A 24,192-nucleotide genomic window follows, 5' to 3' on the forward strand; every position below is an offset into this window, starting at 1 on the left:
AAGGGTAGTTGTCACTCTTTTGATTACGTAATCTTTATGCGTCCTCTTCAGAATAACAGTAGTTGATGGAAATGCACAGCGATTCGCATTTTCCTCTGCCAACTTTGCGGCTCAACGTTTGCGTAACACTTAACGTGAGTCACAATATTTATTGGACAAGGTTAGAAAAGGGCCCACCAGTCATATTTTATATTGCAGAAAGAGTCAGACCACAAGAAGAAACAAGCCCTGGCATTACATCCCCATGGAGTGTACAGGAGTATATTGCTTCTCTCTCTCTGTAAGGCGCACACAGATAGACCCACCTCTCACGCAGTATGAACAAGAGGGAAATAAAGACAGTAAATTCATCCTGCAAACCTCAACACAGCGATGGCATTCTGGGACCAAACAGTGAGCTATACCACATGGTGCCTCCACCCCGCCACATATTGAGATGAGTGTTTCTTGCCTCTCACATCTAATTAAAAGTGACTTTGCAGCAAACGAATGATCAGGTAGTGCCTGATGTCTAGGACAGCTGAAGTGTACTAGATCACCTAGGGAGAACACTTAGCAGAATTGCTTTGCATTGTTCCAGCTCCTCAATTCTGTCCAGACTTTATAATGTGGTGAGAAAGGTATCCACGCATAATCTGAGCATGTTTCACATTACACAATGGCAGACGGACCCGAAAAATCCGCAGCTGAATAACACAATATCTGACTGTGCTTTCAGAGTCAGGGTGCTGCAGTTTTCAGGCTCAATTTAAAATGTAACTGACAATATAGCTAAGGCAAAATGGCTGCCTAACACCTGCACGTGTGAATTACTGCCAAGAGCAGTGTTAGCACTATTGAATACAGAGATCAAAATCTAGCCACAACAGCAGGCATTGGTCAGTTATTGTTGTGATTTAATCAGTACCATAGTGCATCAATTATCAGTCACGCCTCGCTCATGCTTGACAATATGATATAATCTTGAACAAGGTTTAGACTTGCAAAGGAGAAGTGCGTTTATACACCCGACAAGGAATTGACTGCAGTACTTGTGAAGTGAAGGCATAACGGGTCATTAACAATGAACCCAACAGCCGCCATGTATGAACTCCACAGTTAAGAACAGGACCCAAGTTGTAGCCCATGCCAATAATCCCTGAACTGTCTGTCTCCTGACAATCAAATCCACAGCAAAGAGCCACTGGCAAGAGCATGATACCCAGAGAGAAGAACAATTCAAAAGAACACAAAAAGAGAAGTACCTACTACAAGTAAATGTAAAATGTAGAAAATAAGTGGGGGGGGGTAAATCTTTTTTTTTTTAAACTGTTGTAGGACAAGCGAGAGTGGGTTTGAGTTGCGTCCAAGGCAATAATGTGTCAGAAGTGTTTGCTGCGGGATAAGAGGTGCCCTCTGAGATGTGAGGGAATGCCCTGCTCTTTTCACTCCCCTCTCTCCAATCCCGCAGCAATCAAACTCAACGCAGACACCGGGACCCCTGGACAATACCAGGCTTTCCCTCAGGGCCCTAATAAGTGTATAAATAAAGTTTATCACTTCCCCTGTCAATGAGGGGGACAGGGAGAGGGGTGCTATTAGGATGCATGAGGAGAATGAAATATAAAGTTCAGCGCACATCCAAGCTTTGACCTTCCCCTTCTCCCGACGTTCCAAGGGGAGCGCGGCTTCCCGGCTGTCCGCCGGCACGCCGCGGGGGGGACGGGGGACGGGGGTCAACCCCCCCGGCGACCCTCTCCTCCGCCGCTCCACAAAGACAGGGCTCCTCTTTTTTGGATTCTTTTAATTAACACTTGCATTGAGGCGCGGGCGATGGCGGCCGTGCAGAAAGGGCTTTCTCTCCGGCTCCCGCTCATTCTCCGGCGGGGTCAGTGTTTGGATTAGGTCCCTGGCTGCGGGTGTGAGATAATTACCACTGACAGCTGCACTGACGGCACCCAGAGCCCCAACACCACCTTGTTCCACAACTCTTTGATGGAGGGGGGACAACAGAGCCTGAGAAACAGAAAATAAAGGAGCAGGGGGAAGAAAGGAAGAAAGAAGCCCCACCCTAAACACCTGTTGGTCCCTTTCAGGTTGGTCCTTGCCTGCCGCAGACATGTCATTCCTGATTAGGATCAGGGGTCCTGCACAGTGCCTCTATGGGCCTGCACGCAGGAGCAGACGGGCCCTCTCACACACACACACCAGCTCCAGCCTCCATTTTACTCAGCCGAGACGCAGCCAAGGAAACATGCGACCGACGCTGCGAGGAGCCGAGACGATTGTACCAAATTCCAAACAAGTAACCGGTGAACATGAGAGAGAAGGGAACAGCAGTCTAAACTGAAGGCGGAACAGAGGCAGATACAGCAGCTCCTACCTACACCAATGTATCAGAAGTCTTTTTTTAAGTGAAGGGGAAGGTGGCAGAGCTAAAAGCAGCCTCCGCGTGTGCGAGAGAAGAGGACACCTCTCACTCAAGACTCCCCGCTGAATGTCACCTGAAGAGAGCAATCACACAGGGGGCTCTGTCGAGGCTTATCTCTGAGCCCTGTCGCTACGGCAACCAGCAGGCCCAATAAGCCCGCGCCGGCCCGCTAACTTGAGAATCCATAAAAGCCGGAGGCCGAGGAGCCGTCGGCGGCCCCCGCAGAGACCGGCTGCATTAATACATTAGCAAACACCCTGAAACACTGGATAAATGTCAGCAATTATGGGGAAAGAGTCTAATAAGGATGTTCCAGAGTCTGTCAATCACTCCCACGGGGACCAAAGTCCCCGTCAATCAGAGCGCAGGACGGGGGCTTCCTCCTTCGCCGACGCCGCTCACAGATTCACCGCGAAAGACGCGCAGGTAATAACGCCGATCAATCAAGTCCACACCCGCTCCCGGCAGGAGACTTTGGGAGGAAACAGTTTCATCGCTCAAGTTTTTGATTACAGAACGGTTTTAGCCAACTCTAGGCTACAACGTTTTTGACGAGCGGAAAAAATACAAGCATGTCAACTGTCAAATGAGTGTGAACTTTCTCGGTTTCCGCTGCAATTACAGGCTTGTTTGCAAGTAATCCCTTATTTATATTCATGGCAATCCTTTTGACATGTCTTACAATCAGGCCGCTTAAGAGCATGTAGCGGAGCAGCTTGCGTTTGGCGTTTGCCAACGAACCATTGTTCCAGCACGACTGACAAAGAGCGAAACCCAACGCAGGCGATCGTACGAAGGTTTCTCGCCCCAACACCCAAAGCTTATTTTGAGGCTGGGTTAGCCCCTGTGCGTTGCGGAGAGGCTTAACGCAGGCAGGCTGAACGCAGGCAGGCAGAAGGCAGGCAGGCAGAAGGCAGGCAGGCAGAAGGCAGGCAGGCTGAACGCAGGCAGGCTGAGCAGGCAGGCTGAATGCAGGCAGGCAGAATGCAGGCAGGCAGAATGCAGGCAGGCTGAACGCAGGCAGGCAGAATGCAGGCAGGCTGAACGCAGGCAGGCTAAACACAGGCAGGCAGAACGCCGGCTGAGCAGGCAGGCTGAGTAGGCAGTCTGAGCAGGCAGGCTGAACGCAGGCAGGCTGAGCGCAGGCAGGCAGAACGCAGGCAGGCAGAACGCAGGCAGGCTGAATGCAGGCAGGCAGAATGCAGGCAGGCTGAACGCAGGCAGGCTGAACACAGGCAGGCTGAGCAGGCAGGCTGAATGCAGGCAGGCAGAATGCAGGCAGGCTGAACACAGGCAGGCTGAGCAGGCAGGCTGAATGCAGGCAGGCAGAATGCAGGCAGGCTGAACGCAGGCAGGCTGAACACAGGCAGGCTGAGTAGGCAGTCTGAGCAGGCAGGCTGAACACAGGCAGGCTGAGCAGGCAGGCAGAACGCAGGCAGGCTGAGCAGGCAGGCTGAACGCAGGCAGGCTGAGCAGGCAGGCTGAAAGCAGGCAGGCTGAACGCAGGCAGGCAGAACACAGGCAGGCAGGGCTGGTAATTGGGGGATGAAGGGCAGTCACAGCGGCGCCCCAGCTGGGCCCGCTCCCGGTGCTAGCTCTCCCGCTAGCCGCTCTGTCGCAGCCCGGGCGCCATGGCTCCAGCTCCCGTTGGCCTGCAGCCCCCTCTCCACATGCTGCAGCCCAGAAATAAACCACCGCAAAAAAACACCCGCCGGGGGAGTGCTAATTTCCTGTGGTTACATCGCCACCAAATAAAATGTTAAATACTTCCCCGGAACTCAAAGTTTAGCGCAGACTGCGCTAATTGAACCGAAAGCCTGCAATAACAAAGGTTTTTGGTGCAAGAGAGTGAGTGTGTCGCCGTACTTCATAAATGTTTTAAACAAACTGCCAAAACAGAGCCGTTTCTACTTGTCAATCGACATTCCTGCACTCTTGAACTCACATTCCGGTCTAATTCCCAATCCGAGCCGTGGTTTTCCCAAAATGCCCTTTATGAAATATAGTCACCGGAAATGTGGGAACACCAGAGGAGCAGAGTCCTATCAATCAGACTGGCTGCCTGCCACTCTTTGTATATTCTGCGTGACCCTCAATCTAGCCAGAGACTGAGACCCTCTTTTGCCTATTAATATTAACAATTATGTTTCTCAAACAACGGCATTTTCCAGCAAGGCGGATTCTGCCATTGGTCTTGGAGAATTTAATCATTATCAATATTTTCTTTTATTATTAAATGACCTGACCGGCAATAAACCCCACTTGCTTTATTTGAAATTGATCTCTGCATTGTATAAATGTATGGTCATTAAAATGTAAGAAGTGCGGCTTGGGAGATTTGATTTTCCCCCCACATATTAAGTGGAATGGAAAGTGCACCGAACGAGCCGGGCGAGAATAATGACGCCGGGGCAGGGCAGTCATCCATTTTGACTCGGAGAAAATGTCATTTTAAGCCCGGCCTTCAATGTTTATTGGTACAAATCCCAGGAGATGAGGCAAGGTTAATGAGATATGCACTGAAACAGCTTGGCTGGCATGCAAGGCTGTCTGTACAATGCTGGGAGAGATATTTCAATAAAAGGCATGGCCCAAGCAGGCCTTTATTGTGAAGAGCCGCTGCGTTTAATATTTTCTTCGGCGAAGCCTGGATGTGTTGCACCCCGGGAGCAGAATGCAGCCGGGGACATGCGTGCAAGATCTGATAGGTGATCGCTAGACTCCAGGGTTTGCTGCTGATGCTTTGGGTGACCACAGCTTGTGGATTAACCGACTTTGACAGTCTACAGTGTAACAATACCCAGTCAAAAAAAATTGTTATTATATACACATACAATGACATTTCGTTAACTCATGTGACAAAAATATTAATATCCAAGTAAATGTTTGTTAGAACTATAATCAATCTATAGTACATGAAATGGCTTGATAGCTATTGAGTCTTTGAGTTACCCAAACATAATAAACCCAGTTTACAAATAAAAACTTTACTTAACTGCTTTATGTAATTCCTTTACTTAACCAATGGGAAAATGCAGGGTGCTATAATATTCAGTTTAACCCTAAGTAAGTGCACAGAAAACAAAAAGCCCATCAATTCATCAAATCTAGAATGACGTCCCTTTGCCCGTTTCTAGCATGGTATAATGACCCATCCAATGACCAAAACCACAGACATGACTCTCTACAGAGCTGAATCTAAGGAGTTCCTCAGGGCTCACAGTGGGGACCAGAGAAAATCACAATGACAGGGTTTAGCGGATTCACAGAGCACACCAAACATCCAAATGACCAAAATGTGGTGAAGGGGGCAGCTTCAATTCATTTAAAAACCAGATGTCAGGATGGGGAAGACAAGTGATTCTAAGTGACTTTGGCCATGGAATGATTGTTGGTGCCAGACAGGGTGGTTTGAATATATCAGAAACAGCTGATCTCCAGGGATTTTCACACACAACTGTCTCTAGAGTTTGCAGAGAATGGTGCGAAAAACTAAACATCCAGTGAGCAGCAGTGGATAGGCTACAGCAACAGAAAAGCAATAAGACTAAAAATAAGTCTAATAAATGAAGTGTATTTATTATCTGTATCTAATGTATCTAACCCAATGAAGTGCTCACTGAGTATATATGTTCATGACAGAATTTTTCTTTTTAATTGTGTTTTATTTTTATTTTTTTACTGTCATATATACAAATGAGAGCTTGCTGTTCTATTAACAGGTTTTCTGTGTGATAATAAAGAACACTGCCAGATGTTCTCCACTAATAGTTTGGCAGCAGTTTGGCAGCAGTTTGGCAGCAGTTTGGCAGGGTCGAAGGAGTTGCAGCTAATGTGTTATTTTGTGGCTTATAACAGGTTACCACCTGGGTGGAATGCAAATGGCATCATGAACTTTCCGGAAAGACGCTCTAATCATCTTCCACTGCTGAATATTGCTTATAATAAAGAGGCTAAGTGATGGTTTCATATTGTTTGTGCAGATCATGTCTGTCATGTCAGGTCTGCAGGGAAACTGGGAACAAGAAGGGATTTCATTTCCAACATCAATTTGCAATTTAGCATCTTGGAGCATACCATACTGTAGCATAGAGCAGCGAATGCCCCTCATCTTTGTACAGCACCTCTGAATTCTCCATCAATGCAACTGGGATTTCTGTGCACAGTCCAAAGCGTAGATCGTTTCACCACACAAGGGTGTTTCAGTGCCAAAAAGATAATATATAATACAAAGAATAACAATTACAAGATGCTCCATCTGACAAGAGAAACTCATTCTTTTTTTTAACCATCTGTGTCGTGACCTTCCTTCGTATAAAATCCGCAGAAAGGTTTTCGGTTCTGTGATTTGCAGTCTAAATAAACACGTTCTCCTCGGAGTAAGGCTGAACAGACTGTTTTCATTAGTATCGTGTCTGTACAGCTGCGTGCGCACAGCTCTCAGAAAAGAGGAGAAATTAAAAATAGCATTCCGGTCCATTAGCCTACAGGGAGCGAAGCATTTCCAAAACCTGGCACTCGAAACGCTTTGACACTGAAACAGGATAAAACCGAACCATTCAAAACTATATCAAGTTATGTAGGCTGAATTAGAAACATTACCATCGAGGTAGGCATTGTTTGCAGAGGCGGAGGTCAGCCCTGTTAATGTGAACATGTGATTTGGCTAACAGATAAAGCTCAGCGGAGAGCTCCCTGGTAAAGTGATTTGTTTGCCGTGCTTTATGTCATTGTCCCTCACCGAATCGTCGCTGGCAGAAGCAGGCCAGCCCTCCCACTGCTGGTGCCGCACGGGAATATTTGTCAGGTCCGATATGTTCCGTTTCACCTGGGGAGACAGGAAAATGAAAACGCTTCAGTGTGAGGTATATAACACGACAGAATAACAATTTATTTTTTCATCACAGCCTGTCAACAAGAGGATTGCAGCTGAGCACCAAAAGATTTATATTTGTTTCCATCTAAAAAAAAAAAAAAAAAAGTCTCTTCAGTAAAAAAATAAATGGCCAAACAAAACCAAATAACAAACAGCAGACAGTCACAACAGTAGCTTTCAGACACAATAAAGATGGATCCTAGCCTGAGTGACCTCTACACTTCAGCGGTTCGGTACAAAAATAAAAATGTTAAAAAAATAAAAATCAGAAGCTGCACCAGGGTGCGGAGACAATTAGGAGTTCTCTAGCAGGCAGCCAATAAGAGCAGAGTGGTAGAGGGCACGGGGGGGGGGGGGGGGGGGGAGAGAGGGGTAGAAAAGGAGCCCTGTGTTATTTGCATTCCACGGATGCCACACTTAATGCCCAGAAACAACAGCCCCACGCTCTGAAATGAACAGTATTTCTCTTCTCCCATTCAGGCGCCGTGTATCTGCACTTAATAACACAGCGTGCTTTTAAAGCGTCCGCCCAGCCTCCAGCCCCGCGGCCCTGGGCCTCGCCCTGTTGGTTTAAAACACAACGCCAGGCTGATGTGCGCAGGGCCGGGGTGATCAAAGCCAGCGTGGCCCGGGCCCGCCACCGCTCCGGTTCTAGCGCATTACCCCCGCAGAATGCGCTACCCCGCGGGGGGGGGGGGGGATACTGACGCAGAGCAAACGGGCCATTGTGCCCCAAATCTCCCTCAACACACTGGCAAATCCCCCCTCCGACACGCCGAGGGGAGAACATGGGCCCTGGGCCTCCGCCGAGGAACCATGACCACGAACGGTAGGAACTTAAGAGAAAGATACAAAAACAGAGACAAGCGGGGAGAGCTGGACCTGACTCCCCCGTGCAGCTGAAAGACATGCGTAGAGCGACTCGTGGTAGCATGGTTCTCAGGCCATTTCGACCCGGCCCTGAACCCGTGTTCCACCGCCTACTGCAGTAACGGCCTTCCAACAGCGATGAAAGCCTTCCAGTTCAACCGAGGCCGGCCTGGACCCTAAAACACAACCAAACAGGAACAGTCTCCATAGAGCCAGCTTATCGGGTGACCGTTTCCCTCTCGCCCGAAAATCTCCCCTCCGCGTCCCTCCCAGACAAAACAGCCCCGCGGGGCACAAAGAGGCCAGAGCCGCAGGGTATTGGCACAGCTGCGGAGCAGCGGAGAGTTCGGGGGACCGCCAGTGCGAGGATGAGCTGCTAAAACAGGGGAAGCAGCAGTGAAGCGCTCACTCCTGACTGCAGACCAAACACCAAACACGGCAGGCTGGGTGTGTGTGCCCCCGGGGCTCAGCGGATCTGCTCCAGGTATCAGCGGAACACTGGGCCGAGGAGGTCACCCCGTGCACCGCACTTTTATTACAGCTAAAGCCCCGGCGCTAATCTACAGATTACAAACATTACAAACACAGTGTAAATAAACAGCCATTTCAGCAGAGCGGCGAACGGTTCCATCTACACAGCCACCCGCATCAGGCGGTTTGACTATTACAATGAGGACAATGAGGAAGCTCAATCGATTGACTTTTTTGGAGCAACAGCGCATTTCTATCTATATTTTTCGGTATTTCTAAGCTTGTTAATGCAAATAGGGCATCCTCTAGGGAACAATGAGGGCATACACCAGTCCTCAACTGCTTGTTTTCGCTACAAAATTTACCAGCAGTTATCGCACCTCTTATTCTGGCAGAGGAGCCAGTAGCTTACACCAATAGCACAGGATCGCCATTCCCTACTGCAGAGCAGTGAGCTGGGCAATGCCCCACTCACCGGAACCCTGCACCCCTGGGCAAGGCTATGGCCATTTATGCTTTACATGCTGCATGAACAGCCAGCACTGGCATGGTAAGAGTGTGATTGTGGACCGGACCGGACCGCACCGCACCGCACCGGACCGCACCGAAGGCAGCGGCTTTAGTTAGATGTGCCTCCTGGAAGCCGCTTGGGTCAAGCTTTCTGAGAGTACAGCAGTTCAGCAAAACCCAATTCTTCCCCACTGTTCCATAACAAAGGCCGACTCTGCAATAAAAGTGTGTTATAATGCTGTGTTTGTGTCCAGCAGGTGGGGAGAGGGCCCCAGTGGAAGGAGGCTGAAGGGCTCGGTCAGGGCTGACACATCCTGACTGCGGGGGAATGCGGGACATTAGACTCATATCGATTCCTTGTTTCTCCCGTCTAAAGCTAGAGCGCATCCTTCTGTATTTCTCTCTCACACACAGACACGCATGCACACGGGCACACAGACACGCACGCACACACGGGCACGCACACACACACGCATACACACACGCATACACACACGCATACACACACACGCACACTGCCTTTATGAAGTGAGCGGGGGTCAGCCGAGGTGCCCAATGTTATTACAGAGTGTAATATCTGTGTTTGACCAGATGGCTACAGGGATTTCGCCGCAGAAAGCTGACCGTTCGGCAGCCGTAAACACTAGCGCCCGTCTGTAATGAAGAGCCGGGGGTCAAAGGTCATGGCACCCCCAGAGAAACAAGAAGCGAATGGCAGGCAGAGGTCCTCCTAGAAGCTGCCGGCTCCTTCACCCCCATCGCCGGAGGTTCACCAATTCAGTGCCGCCCATTCCCACCAACATCCCTTCTTTCACCGCATTTTATAATTAAACTCCGGAGAATTACCAGGCTGGAGAGCATAGGGTGGTCCGCTGGTAAACCTTTATAACAGCAAGTCTTCATTTCTGCAGAACTAAACACCAGGCCTTGGTTCCACCAGGGTCTACCAAGCCACAGAAATGTACCATCAAATTTCCAGATTCATTCTGTGACATTTGTCGGAATGCAAAGCAGGTATTGTCTGTAAAATAATCATATTTGAAGTCCCCAAGTTAACAGCTAAATATATAACCTAAGCTTTAAGTGACAAGACTCTCCACAAACATAATCCGCAGGGACCCGGAACGCAGCATGAATTATGAATGGGTAATGAGCGCCCATATACTCTCATGGGCCGTGTCCTGTCATTATCCCCTTCATCAGGAGAGAGAGAGGACAGGGATCCGCTTATTATAGGAATCTGTCAAAATAAAATCCACATTAACATTTTATGATGCTCCGATCCCATCTCAGCCCTAAAAATACTGCCTGTTGCAGAGTGTCTAATTAACGTGGGCCAGCGCCAAACAAACACCACGGACTGAAGAGAACGAGAACAAGGGGAAAGGACAAAAGTTTCACGAAAAACCATAATCGTTAAATATTATGAAAACCTCACCATAACCAGCACAAACTTCAAGGAAACCCGATATAATCTGCGGCAACGCACACCATTGTTTTCTTCAAACCGTCCTTCATCTCGAGCAGTTATATAATCAGCTCAAAAACAAGGCCTAATCTGCGATAATGAACAGTTGAAGATCCTCCAGTTTACAAGAAGAGTCTGGTGTTCGACTGAAACCCCGAGGCATTTGCATTGAAATCAGATATCGCCTCCGCTTTAACGTTGTGCTTTCCATCTCTTTCAGAATTACGAATTTGAGAAATGTCAAAAGACTGAAAACCAAACAGTATTACTCTGTTCAGGGCTACTTGAGAGGGGTTGATGGCCGAGTTCCTATACTTTACTTCCGAGGTTACTGCCACAGTAAGTATACATCATATACATTTCTAAAACATTCATTTTCCAACTCAACGGCAAAATTCTCCCCACTTCAAGAGGCACAAGGTGGTTAATACAGAATATACCTCTCAATTCAAGAAAGAAAATAAACGGCAGCTATGTCATGCTGCCCCCTGTTGGACAGAGGGAAGTACACACACTGGACCGGAGTCCAGGCAGGCAAGCACCTTCTACACCCCAGAACATTTATGCATATCTGTAACAGCAAGAACAGACTCAGAATCCCATTCAGACTGGTATATTATGACAAGCAATTTCTAATACGGCAGAGGATAATATGTTGGAAAAAATTTCATTAATTGAAATAAATTATTTTAAAGGTTGTTTAAAATTCAAAATCCATGACATCAAGCCCTGCTTAATGTACCAGGAATTAAGACGATGTCTCAGTAGTCGAACTTGAATGCTAGACTTAAAACACTTTTCCCAAAGCATGGAGGAGAGGCCTGCCTCTCGCAGAGAGCTCGACGCACAAACACTCTATGTGGCACGGACTACAAGGACATAAGCTGGACGCATTAATGACTCTGTCTTTCCAGATGCCCAGTAATCCTTGGCAGGGCTAAAATCAAAGAAGAGAAAAGGTTGCCGTTAAACAGTCACAACCTTACCAGCAGCAGATGCCTTTTTTCGCTCTCTCCCTCTCTCTCACTCTCTCTCCATCTCTCCTCCCTTTTCTTTCTTTCTTTTTTTGTGTGTTGTTGTCTGCCGTTCATCTCTCCAGCTGCAGGGTGAGAAACGCAGGGGGACGGGAGAAATCCCCCGGACGGCTCGTCTGGTCACGGACGAGCCGGCCCCCATCGGCCGGCCCTATTCTACCCGCCACTTTCCTGGCAAACATTTGCTCTGCAGCTTAAGCGTACCCCCGCGATTCCGACTGGGAACGCCAATCCCGACTGGGAATGCCAATCCGGACCAAAGTGGTGGGGCCGGGGAGCGGGAGCGAGGGGAGCGGGGAGCGGACAGCCGTTCCCTGGGAGCCGGGAGGCAGAGCCAGAGCCTTTGGCAAAGACAAACAACGGGCCAGGGCTCCCGCCATTGATATGCACAGGCAGAAAGCAGTGGCTGATCTGCCGCTAAGACAAAAGGAGGGGGGGGGGGAGGTGGGGGGGCGCTCTGCCTGGCCGTCGTACGTGGCCGCGGGCACACTGGGGCTCAATGGGAGCGCTTTAAAATGGCCGCACTTTAAACATGCCCCGCTTCTTTATGTTGCACTTCTTTTTGGGCCTTCCACAATCTTTTCACCACCACCTACAAAAGGCGAAAAAATGTTCCTGCGCTTATCCTTTGAACTGCATTTCTCACATTTGATACAAAATAAAAAATAGTGGCAAATCAAATTAGCAGCCGAAAAGCAGTGATAAGGACCTCGTGCACACACGTACGGTATGAACACGCACACAGGCATGTACGCACACGTAAACACGTGCACAACGCGCTGAGTCCTGTGGGACGCAGCATAAGGACAGGGGCTGGTTTTCTCATTTTGGTGGGGGGGGGGGGACGGGGGGGGACAGAATGCCTTAAGTCGAGCACGCATGAGGACATTGGGGCCTGTTTGATTCCTCTTTGTCCCCACACACCCCACCAGCCCACCCCCCACCCCTCCAGCGCTCCTGGCCCCTGTTCACGACAGGGACCCCTCCCCGGTTTTTGTAATCCCAGCAGAAACACTTAAGGATCACAGTAGGCGCTCATCAAAACCATCTGCTTGGGTAGGGGAGAGGCCACCTCCGCTCCACTGCTGGCGCATTAATCTCTTCAATTAGCACCATTACAAACCCGTCAAGTACGCTGATTACAGTAATGGTCACCGCCATCGTCCTGACAGAGCCACGCAGCCAATCAGAGCCCCCGGCCTGAGAGGGGGGATTTCCAGCGCGGTACGTGGACCGGAACGGGCCGCAGGCTCCGGTTATGGACCGCACGAACAATAACTGACATGAGATAACCGCCCCGTGTGAGGAAACGGTGCCTGAGAACAGAACCGCTCCTCAAAAAATGCAAGAAATATATAACAATTACTCTGCATAGACCTATAATGCATTTGACTGCCCACATTTTGTCTAATATGTACACGGTCGAGTCAGTTTAAGCAGCTATTAGCAGTGCCCGTCTATAACGACATCGTCTCTGGCTATCAATGGCTGTCCCTCATACTTGCTCTCAAGGAACATCTCCAATCAGAATTCACCAAAACCTGATGAAGCACAGTCCTGCTGCACCACAAAACTGATGTACAGCATTCATCATGTTAAACTTAAAAGCTCCACCCTTTCAGAGTTTTCAGCACAACGGACAATAAAATAAATTGGAGGCGATGGCTATGCGATTCCCTGGCCTGTTCATAAGACATGTGACCCCACTTTAACCCTCACAGCAAATGCACTGCTGTCAATCCATGGGGAGCTTGTTACACTTAACATGGACCAGACTACCTGCTGTGAATAATTAATGAGGCCATTTTGTGTCCGCCCGCATACGGTACCGGCGACAGAGTGGGGGAGAGGACCGGGGTCTCGGGCTAGCAGCAAAGCGGCCTTCTCTGCACTGCACCCCAACCCAAGTTTTAATCAAAAATCTGACAGTGTTTAGAGACAGTGACTGGAGAGCATCTGCCCTGGGATGAAAGAGTGGAGACAGTACATTAGGGCTGCAGAGGAGTGACAGCTTGCTGCCGTCAAATAAGGGCTGTTTGCTTGGGTCTCAGGCCCAAACGGCCTGGGTAAGACCGGGCTACAGCAGACACAGTAATAAATGCAGGGCAAACAGGCCGCCTGTGTCCCCGGCATCTATGAATATTTCATCCGCTCCCAAATCCAGTCTTTAAATTCAGCAGGAGAAATTAAGTGCCCCCTCCCGCCCTGGCCCACTCCACATCGCTCTCAATGCTTCCTGCAAATGCCAATTTGTCTTCAGATCAAACAGCATTTGGGCCATTTAGAAGCCTGTGGCTCTGTGTGCCTGACAGATAATCCACAAGATGGAAGTGACAGAGGGAAGGAATACCTTGCAACACAAGCTCCCCCGTGGCCTGCCCGCTGTGTGCTGAAGGAGGCGTGTTGTATGAGTGTCTCACGGACGTGGGCACATTATACCGTTATATAACCGCGACATGTCCTCAACCCATCCACACTGCCATGTCATTATGTTACAAACCAAGTCAACGGTGATGAAGTGCATTTTTATTTTTTATTTTTTTGAAAGCAAAACAGAGGAATCAAACATCTGAAGAAAGGGCTTAAAGCAAATGAGAAACGATCCTCTGTGTACAGTGTGGAAGAAGATAACCATTTGATTTTGACTGCATACAACTGGCTAATGCATTTGTTTTAGCCAGACTCTCACTGGGAGAGGAGGGAAGCTGGAGGAAACAGACACACCACGGACAAGGGCTTCTTTAGCATTATGTTTCACTCCGGTTAACTCAAACCACAGAACTAGTCGGACACACGTATTTCTAAAGCCACAAAAGGTGTAATAGGAAAAATGTATTAAATGAAATGCATACATAAAAATCAGAAGCAAGTGCCTTGTTCCAGAAGGGCTTGGTAAATAAACAATAACAGGTACTTGCTTGCTGTCCTCATTAAAGATGAGTGGTGCTTCTGGCCAACGTTCACAGGTGAGGTGGAGGGATTACACAGCATGGGTCTAATGTATCTAAAAGCGGGGTTTATCCCCGGGGGGGGCCCGGCACGCAGCTCACCTCCTGGATGGTTCTGCTTCCCGGGAAGTTGAGGCTGTAGTCCCGCTGAGCCTCTCTGTGGCTGATGACGAGCAGGTAGTTCTGATTTAAGGACTCCTGCAGAGCGCTGCCGGAGGAGAGATTAAGAGAAAAACAAGGCGTCAGAGTCAAGTGGTGTGAGCGTGCTGCGACTCGTCCCACCGCCGTCCCCCGCAGCGAGGTCCTCTAACCCCCCCCCCGCACGCTCCCCCGGGGTCCGGCCGGCTCTGTCCTGACACGCCCGCGACGCCCCAACGCCCAAACGCCACGCGCTGCCCCCTGGCCTGCGTGAGGCGCCCCGGGCCGGAGGCTTCAACCCCTCTTTCACACGGCGACACGGACACAGGCGGCCCTCCTGGGACAGGTACTGATCCGTTGTTAGGACTCGCGCTTTCCAGCACCACTACAGACGGGGCGGGAGATGGCAACGGGTGGAATACGGGAGCCGGGTGTGGAACAGAGGCTAGAGACGGCGAGGAGAGCGCAAACCCGACTTTTGGGGATTAAGAGAATGACCCGGAAGTACAGGGCCCCTGCTCTGCGCTTGGCAGAAGGGTTTTCGGCCGAGGAGACTCAACACGCGAACGCTCAGGTGAAGAGGTGGTCTCTGCAAATACCCCTCTCTCAGCGCACAGAGAGAGAAAAGCTACTGAGTCCCTGTCAATTAATCAAAGACAGGAGCAAGGAGAAAGTCTGAATTAATATGTACTACACACATTAATTATGCAATCGCTGCCTTAAGCTGAGGAGATTTGGACAAGCTTATGTTAACAGAAGCCCAAATTTACTGTAATGACAGCATATTTACATTGACTAAAACTATGAAATCAATATGTAAATGTAGTGTTTGTTGTAGCTAAGAGGGAAAATTGGAAATGTGTGGGCTGAAGGCGATGCAGATGTGACAGGAGAGAGACGGAGGCGGGTGAGTGGGGGGTTCCGGGCCTCATGAATAGAGATCTGAAATTGAAATGATTTGTTTGTGCACAATCCAAGCTGTTGGTAATAGACAGGGCTGCAAGAGCTAAAGTTATCATTGGAGGAAAGCTGTCAGAGAGTCTGGAGTACACACAATGAGAAATGTTTCCTTTTGGGGGTGGAAAGTTCCCACAATGCAGCAGAATTACTGGGGGGGGGGGTCCACATTTTTGTAATTATTCGTTGGGATTGGAAGGAAGCATCTGGCCCCTGAAGTAATGACTTTTGCCCTCCAATTATTCTCATACATGGTCTGACATAAGCACTCAAAACCTGGCTATTCCCTGTACCATAATTCTTAGGTTAATTTTCCCAAGTTCTTCAAACGTATGCGTTGGAAAGCTTTGATAATCTGTACTTCATTGCAAAACTTAGAGTCACACAATTACATTTGATGTCTGTGACAACAGGGTCACTATTTATAAACAGAGAACAATCTGTCAATGTGTTTTCCGAGGACCGGGAGCCAAATGCGAAAGAGTGTGAGAGAACAGCTGAAGACGAGGAAAATTACTTCCTGGCTCAAAGTCTTACCGCAGAAGACAATCATACTGTAGTCATACACCAGACCATAACAACGTTCATACTCATATGTTGAACACCATTCATTCTGAGAATTATTATCCCATTTCTTATCCTATATACTAGCCCGTTACCCCGTTTAATCATGTATTCTCTAAAAACTGATAGCTGTAAAAAATATACTTGCATGGACATTTGGGATAATGGGGTTTAATCAGACAACGTTTTTCAAGCAGAAAAAAACGGTGAAATTTTTTTTTTCCCATTTCATTATTTAAACAGAAATCTGTGTACATTCGTGTTATTTTCGTTGTTACTATGAGCATTTCCTGAGACCTGCAGAACTCCATTGACTTCCAGTGAATTCTGTGCCTTGGAAGTTGCACTACGACTTCACCTCCTGTTAAATGGGCAATGTCTCCCAAATTAATCTGTCATTCAATATAACCTATACAACACCTGGGTCTGCTAAATTATCCCAGGACTAAAATTGGCATGTGGCGCTTGCTATAAAATGTCACTTCGCTTTACAGATAAAAAAATAAAGCGTTTGAAAAACAGAGCAGTCACAACAGATTGGTTTCATTCTGAGCTAAGCCTCCTGTCTCTCACTGTGTCCCAAGGCAGAGAGCTGAGCCAAAACCTATTAAACTACCGCTGCCAGAAATAGCACAAATATCTCATTTCCATGCACAGTTCAGCTACAAACCTGGTATTACAGCAACCTGCTCCATATATATTCAGCATATGGCCTGAAGAGGTCAACCTGATGGATAAGCGTATGCTCTAACCTCGTTATCTTTCGTACTATGCTTTCGCCTCAACTTCTGTGCTGCTTATCGCAATATGGCCGCCTTCCATTAACAGGCTCACTTTGGTCGGCTATTTTGTCTCAAGACTAATCAGCATATTAATTGTTAATAGTTTCCAGTGCTCGGTTTGCCAACAGACCGCCTGCATCTGCGACAGAGCCCCAACTGTATCTCTGAGGAGATAACAGACTCGGGCGAGATGAGAGAGCGTGAAAAGAAGAAAAAAAAGAAAAGAAAAAAAAAAAAGCTGAAATAAATACCAAATGTGTAATGAGTCATTTGTATTTTAAAGTCTGGGTTCAAATTAAAATAACCTTAAGTCAACAGACATCCGGAAAGCAATAGAAATAGATTATACATATTAAATTATTCATCACCTTCCATTATTTATGCGAGAGATTAGGGCTTTCTGCATACCTTCTTGTTATATAAGGATTCAGTCAACACTGGGGGAGGAACGGGGAAAAAAAAAAACAGTTTGGTTTAGAGTGGATTTCTGTAACTACCTTGGAAAGAGGACTCTCACAAAGTCTCAAAAGCCTCCAATTTATTTATAATCAAACAGTGGATTAAAATGAGTGGGCACGGAGATGTGGAGAACAATTTGATTAGTCTGTTTGGTTTAGGTGTGCGGAGATACGCTCTGCGGTAATTGCCAACAGTGGCTTTTATTTGTTAAGTTCTGTCCCATTTTCAAACACTGCACCCAATTACAGCAAAAAGACCTCATTCACAGCCGGCCCTGAGGAATAGAAGCAGGGCTGAAATTCTGCTGAAATAGTAACTACAATGTTCCTTTCCAGCGGGAGAAAACTCACTGAAAAGCTGCAGAAACAGCTTGCTTGGCAGAAACCTGGTATCCTAATACCCAAATGCAAAACAGACCCGCATTCTTCCTAGAATGACCATGCAATTATTTAATTATGGTGATGAGAACACTATTTTAAATTGTAAGACACAAATCTCCCCACTCCAGGCACACCTGTCCTGTACACCGATTGGCATCTAGAGAGGCATCATCCAACCCTTTCTGAAGCTCGGAGAGGAAGACCACAAATAGCCTTTTCTCACGACATTTATCTGGGATGATCACTTCTTATTCTTCGCCAGCCAGCTTGAAACCTTTAGGACAAACGGTACACTGATAGACTGGGGAGGGGTTGCTGTGTTAGAGCAGATTGGGAAGCTACTTTTGCAGCAGGCCGATTGTTTAGCCTGCACTCACAGAACCAGGATGTGAGAGGGAAGGAAGTTGTTGGATGAGATTCACATCACAAGCACGTTTTGCATTTGTGATGAAAAAAGATGAGAATTCACCCCCTGCTGTTAACTTCAAAACCCCCACAGACGACAACAGCCCTTCATTCAGGTACTTGAGGTTTGAAAATCTGGCCAGTACATTTTTATAAAATTACATATTTGGCCACCTTTTGGCTGCATTATTCCCATATATTTAAACTGGGGTGAACAAGCCATAAGCACCCATTAAGAAAATTGAGCTTGGCATATTCCTTTGAATAATATCTACATCTGGATCCCTGTACAGACTACCCTATAGATTTTCATTGCAGCTTTTATGGAAAAACCTTTAATATAATGTTCACATACAGTTGTTAGGGAACATAAGGTTGAATTAAATTTATTTTAAAAATATAACTATTAATGAATTACAACGGAAATTAAGACATGCGCTGCAAGAAAAACAGAAATACATTTGTAATAAATACGCAGCTATGATGAGATTTGTGTTTGGCAGCGCAAATACACAGTAGGTACTCTGGACATGCCTCCACCATGTTTCTCGTGACTGAAGATGCCTGGGAGTGACCCAGTGAGCGTCAGGCAAGGCTCTTTGTCCGCTGATATTTATATCCCAATCCGAAACCACAGGAAGAGGGCTTTTTTGAGCTTTCTAAGAACGGCGAGGCAGTTATTTTTAAGCGCAGATAGCAGTAGGCCTGCTCTCCCGGCGGGAGGTCCACCTCAGTGTAGCGCGAGAGCTGTCGCCGCCGTCACTGCCATCCAGCAGCAGAGATGACAACAAGGTCACAAGACACCCGTGCCTGTTCCCCACAACTCGGCTCAGATAGTTCACTGGGGATAATGAGCCACTAACACTGGAAATTAGATATATAGCACTTTGATAAAATGGGGCATAATGCAGCTTAAAGAGACAGCAGAGAGCAGGGCCATTAGGAGTGTCACTGTAAAACCTTCACTGGCTATCATCCTAACGCAAGCAAACCGAGGCCTACTTCATACTGGCTTCAATGGCTGATACGGTGGGAAAAAATGTTGATTCATGAACCCATTTCATAATGATTGACCATGTTCAATGTAATATTCACTATGTTTTTAAAAATATATATATACATACATCTTCAGATCAGCGCTGCCTGACAGTACCACGTCACCCTTCAAGCTCCTTGTGGTGGGATCTTTAGATTCCCTCCCGGACTGAAGGCCCTTACCAAAACAAATGCATTCCACTTCATTTATTTTTACTCAATCACATCAACCGCTATGACTGCACACACTGAACTTTTAACTTATTTTCCTCTGCAAACGGTCCAAACCCTTACGCAATGAAGACATCTCAGTCTGTCTTTTTCAATCGAGGTTGCACAGCGCCAAAATTATTCATTCCTACTTCAGCGTCATCGTGTCCACAAATTGAAATACCGGGCTAAGGTCTAAATAAGACGCGTGTGCCAGTCACTGTATGCAAACAACTTAAATTACGGCAATACTAAAAAAAAAACACTTTCCCACTCAGTGAACAGGGCCTTCTCGTGTGCAGAGAGGGTTCACTGGCTCTTCCTCCCGCTCTGAAGCACTGGGCTTGGCTGCATTACCCCAGCTCCCCACTGAGCTCCACAGCCATCTTAATCAACACACATAATTAGACACCACACATCCCAACTTGTTAGAAATGACCCAGCCTGCATTTAAACCCACTTTCGGTTAATAAGGCAATACGGCTCTGCTTTCATTCATTTTCTCCTTTTCCCATCGGTTTTTGATGCGTTGGTTTGTGTTCCTACCTCAAACCTGAAGGTCAGGTAAACAGCTAGGCCAAGCACTGCCCAAACTGCAGCACAACAGATTTAGTGCCCTTGTTCTTCCAAGGTGTAGTCCTTTCCCAACCCAAAGTGTTCCCTAAAACATTCATTCATCAAATCTACATGAGGCACAACATCCTTACACTAACTACAATGGCTCTACTCATGTAATAAATATTCATAAGGCATAAGCAACTAACCAAGACAAACTAACCAAGAAAGCACAACCAAATATCCCTACATAGTTTAAAGGCAAATTCTAGTTAAAGTTGAATACTGAAATATCAAAATGGATTGAAAAAAAAATGGCAAACTTATTCCTCCTACAGAATTACAGAGAACAGAGAGTAACAGTCAATATTCCACACTGCTATAAAACTGCTGTGGGAGCAAAGACATAAATGCACAGGAGAGATTCACACGACTATAGTGATTTATGCACAAACCAATAAATCATACTTTCAAACAATGTGTAGTCATTCTACATTTATTACTTCAAGACTCTGAATTTTCGTAGATAGCATACATATAAACACACACTGCCACCTGGTGCTCATTCTGGCAACAAAGGTTTCAAAAAATATTTTTGAAATGTTAGAAATGGATTATTTAATGGCAGGAGTAAATGCACTGGAAGAACCAGTACCCATTACCAACAACAAATGAACATTATGCCACTTTTTCATTCAACTTGTTGGGGCTCTGTCGCAAAATGTAGGTTTTATACAAAAAAAAGCCCCAACATGAAGCTCACTGTGCCCAATGGTCTTTAGTCTAGACGTCACCATGCTCCCTCTGCTGGTGATAAGCAGCAAAACACATTCACATTTTACACATAGCCAATATACTGCACTTTCATGCTGCAAGTGTTTTAATCAGTTAGCTGGGCTTGGGGAGCTCAAACATTTACCTCACACTTTAATTGCTGGTGGGACCAATAGCCTGTAACCAGCCAGATACATTCTATTTCAAAGTTGGCAGATGGGGCCATTTTAATTACACTATTTTACTTAATCTGTTAATGCACAAATTGCATTGTGGCGCAACACCACAATGGGTCTGAACATATTCATTAATTAGGAAAGTCCAGGTTGCTGTTCGCTATATTTAATTGTCAATTTGATAAGCTAGACACGAAACTGTCCAAAAATATGACGGCTGCTACAAGGAGCAATGGAAAGCGAGTACAGGATATAAGCGTGAGACTATAAATGTATGCACGTATTTTTTTGAGGTACAGTTTACAGTTAATGGAAAGTCCCTGAAGCCACCCTATCGGAAACGGTACTGAAGTGGCAGGGCCGTGGTTTTGTAGTTGAGGGCAAGACTGGGCTCAGAGCCAGCTATCGCAGTCACGTAGCACTGCCTTCTGTAATAAATCATAATCCATAACACAAGCCTGTACCTAACCGAGCCTCATTGTACTAGGGTCCATTTCATTACTTAAAAAGACAACACCGGTCCTTTTCATTTCTCAGTATCGTCAACATATCCGAAAGAGCGAACCCGATAATGTTTCTGTCCAACTCTCGATGAATTTAGCCTGCAAACATATTGTCCATCTACATGGGCAGCCAGTATCAGTGGTTAAGGCACATGGCACTGGGACATGCAAGGTCGGTGGTTCGATCCCCGGTGTAGCCCCAATAAGATCCACACAGCAGTTGGTCCCTTGAGCAAGGCCCTTAACCCTGCATTGCTCCAGGGGAGGACTATCTCCTGCTTAGTCTAATCAACTGTAAGTCACTCTGGATAAGAGCGTCTCCCAAATGCCATTAATGTAATGTAATGTCATCTAACCAATACAATACACCAGTAGTCATAGAAATCCAATGTTGTCAAAACGTCAGACATACTCAGCATAATTATTCTTTGATGCTCATAAATTATGAATTATGCTTTGATCAGCATAATTAATCATTATAAAGAACCAGAATTTTGTCCTTTTTACTTTAAAAACATTATAAAGTTAAATGTGAATGTGATTAAGGTAGACTCACAGTAAGGAAGGCATTGCACTTGCTTGGGAACTGCAGGCTGTTGTGGATACTAACGTGCCTATTTTTCAGTTACACAAACATCCAGAACACAGCCCGTGGCTACACTGCATGTGAGCCGTGGATTCCCCCTGCTTGCCAATTCATTACCTCGAATGTACGCCAATGCACGGCACTGAAAATGAAAATGTCTCTCAGAGCTGTATTTAATGACTTCAGCCCACAACTGAAATGAATGGCTTCATAATTATTGCCAAATGGGGAAGGGAAATGTCTGAGTACTGACAGAGTCGGACACAAACATTTGGGGTTTTGGTATTTTCACAGGACGTGTGGAATGAAAATGGCCGGTGTTGTCCTTTGACAGAGGGACGGGGATGGTGCAGTAGGCCGTGTGAGACGCGGGCACCGAGGGGTGAGGTGAGACACACTGACCTGTTCTGACTGGTGCTGGCGGCGGGGGCGATGTCTGGAGTGAGGACGTACAGGCTGTTGTTCTTGGGCAAGTGTAAACTTCGCAGAACAGTCTGGAAAGACAGTATCACATGACATTCATATTTATGTTTATGTGACTGACACAGCTCACGTCCAAAACTCACACAAAACTCACACCGTCAGACACACAAAACTCACACCGTCAGACACACAGAACTCACACTGTCAGACACACAGAACTCACACTGTCAGACACACAGAACTCACACTGTCAGACACACAAAACTCACACCGTCAGACACACAGAACTCACACTGTCAGACACACAAAACTCACACCGTCAGACACACAGAACTCACACCCGTCAGACACAGAGAACTCACACTGTCAGACACATCTCCGCTCTTCCAGCCTTTGAGCTGCATCTTAGACACGGGGACCTGTAACTCTGTCTCCAGAATCTGCTTCATTTCCGCTGTGGAGTGAAAGCACACACAAAACAGATGAACCAGTCTTCCCCCCAAGGCTGCCCAGTTCACCTCCCCAATTTACCTGAAGATGGCAGCAGAGGACTAGGCAGGTATTGCATTCAAAACCTTGATTCATTTTAACATCAGGTGTACCATGCCAAGGATATGCAGCGTTGTAGCAACACAGTTGCATTTATCTCATTACTAGAGGCGTAATATTTTATATTGGCTATTGCAGCCATCTTGTGGAACTCTTCATCGATGCATTTTCTTACACTGGCCAGTTGCAAACTTGGCTAATAAAGAAGAGCTACACATGCCAATCAGAACAAGATTCAGCAGGAATAGTGTTCCAATTAAAAACTGATTTTTTTAACGAGGTTACGGAAAAAACTGCCAACCAATATTTTAAAAAGTAGACTGGCCCCCATAGCAGGCAACAATGCATCTTAATCTTGCAAAGCTCACTGGGTTGGTTATCAAGATTCCAATAATAGCTATAAAGAACCAAAGCAACACCTGTTTATAATAATGTGGTTAACAACAAGCTGAACAGCACCAAACAAAAAGTTACCCAGAAGTGACATGCTTCTTCAGTTCATGAGAAAAACCACATTTCAGCCGAAAGCAGCATTCTGAGAAACAAGGACAATAATCTCCTCTTTAATCTGGCTGCAAACTCTGATGGTAGGACCACAGGGTATAATTTCTAGGAATAAAGTGTTTTTCACTGACTGCATTTGCAGATGCAATGAGTGCAGTGGATTTACAGTGAGCCTTCTTAAAAACATCACACACTCACCCTGTGATGCTTTCAATCAGGGACAGAGGACACCCACCAGAATGGTGCAGTTTCTTCAAATTCCATTTAAATCGCATTAAACTAAATTTTTTAAAAGTCATTGCAGCAATCTTGCTCAGAGCCAATTGCAGTATTTTCCATCACTGCAGTTGATACTTCCACCTGTAACAACACTAGAGTGATAAAACTATTTCTACCAAGCGTAGCGACTGTCGGTACCTGCATTAAACTAAAGACAGGGATAGCTGGCACCAGGGTCCGAAATGAACAAGGGCTCAGGGCAAAATGGCTTCAAAAACGGATCCTATGCCCCCATGGGGCATGGGCAAAAAAGGAGGCAAAAATAATAATAATACAAAAATAAATAAATAAAGTTAATTTGGTAACCTGGTTGGCACTATAATTGG

General features: G+C 46.7%; 1 protein-coding gene across 1 annotated transcript in view; it reads right to left on the bottom strand.

Annotated features, from left to right (window-relative positions):
• The window catches only part of faf1 (Fas (TNFRSF6) associated factor 1), an 81,989-nt gene that overhangs the window by 36,324 nt on the left and 21,473 nt on the right, over positions 1-24,192 (bottom strand). The window contains exons 5-8 of the mRNA XM_061239853.1: positions 22,897-22,988; positions 22,514-22,605; positions 14,690-14,795; positions 7,152-7,238 (exon numbers count right to left, since the gene is read on the bottom strand). Of these exons, the coding sequence (XP_061095837.1) occupies positions 7,152-7,238; positions 14,690-14,795; positions 22,514-22,605; positions 22,897-22,988 (377 nt within the window). The remainder of the gene's footprint in view (positions 1-7,151; positions 7,239-14,689; positions 14,796-22,513; positions 22,606-22,896; positions 22,989-24,192) is intronic.

Source organism: Conger conger, chromosome 4, assembly GCF_963514075.1.
Source record: "Conger conger chromosome 4, fConCon1.1, whole genome shotgun sequence".
NCBI lineage: Eukaryota > Metazoa > Chordata > Actinopteri > Anguilliformes > Congridae > Conger > Conger conger.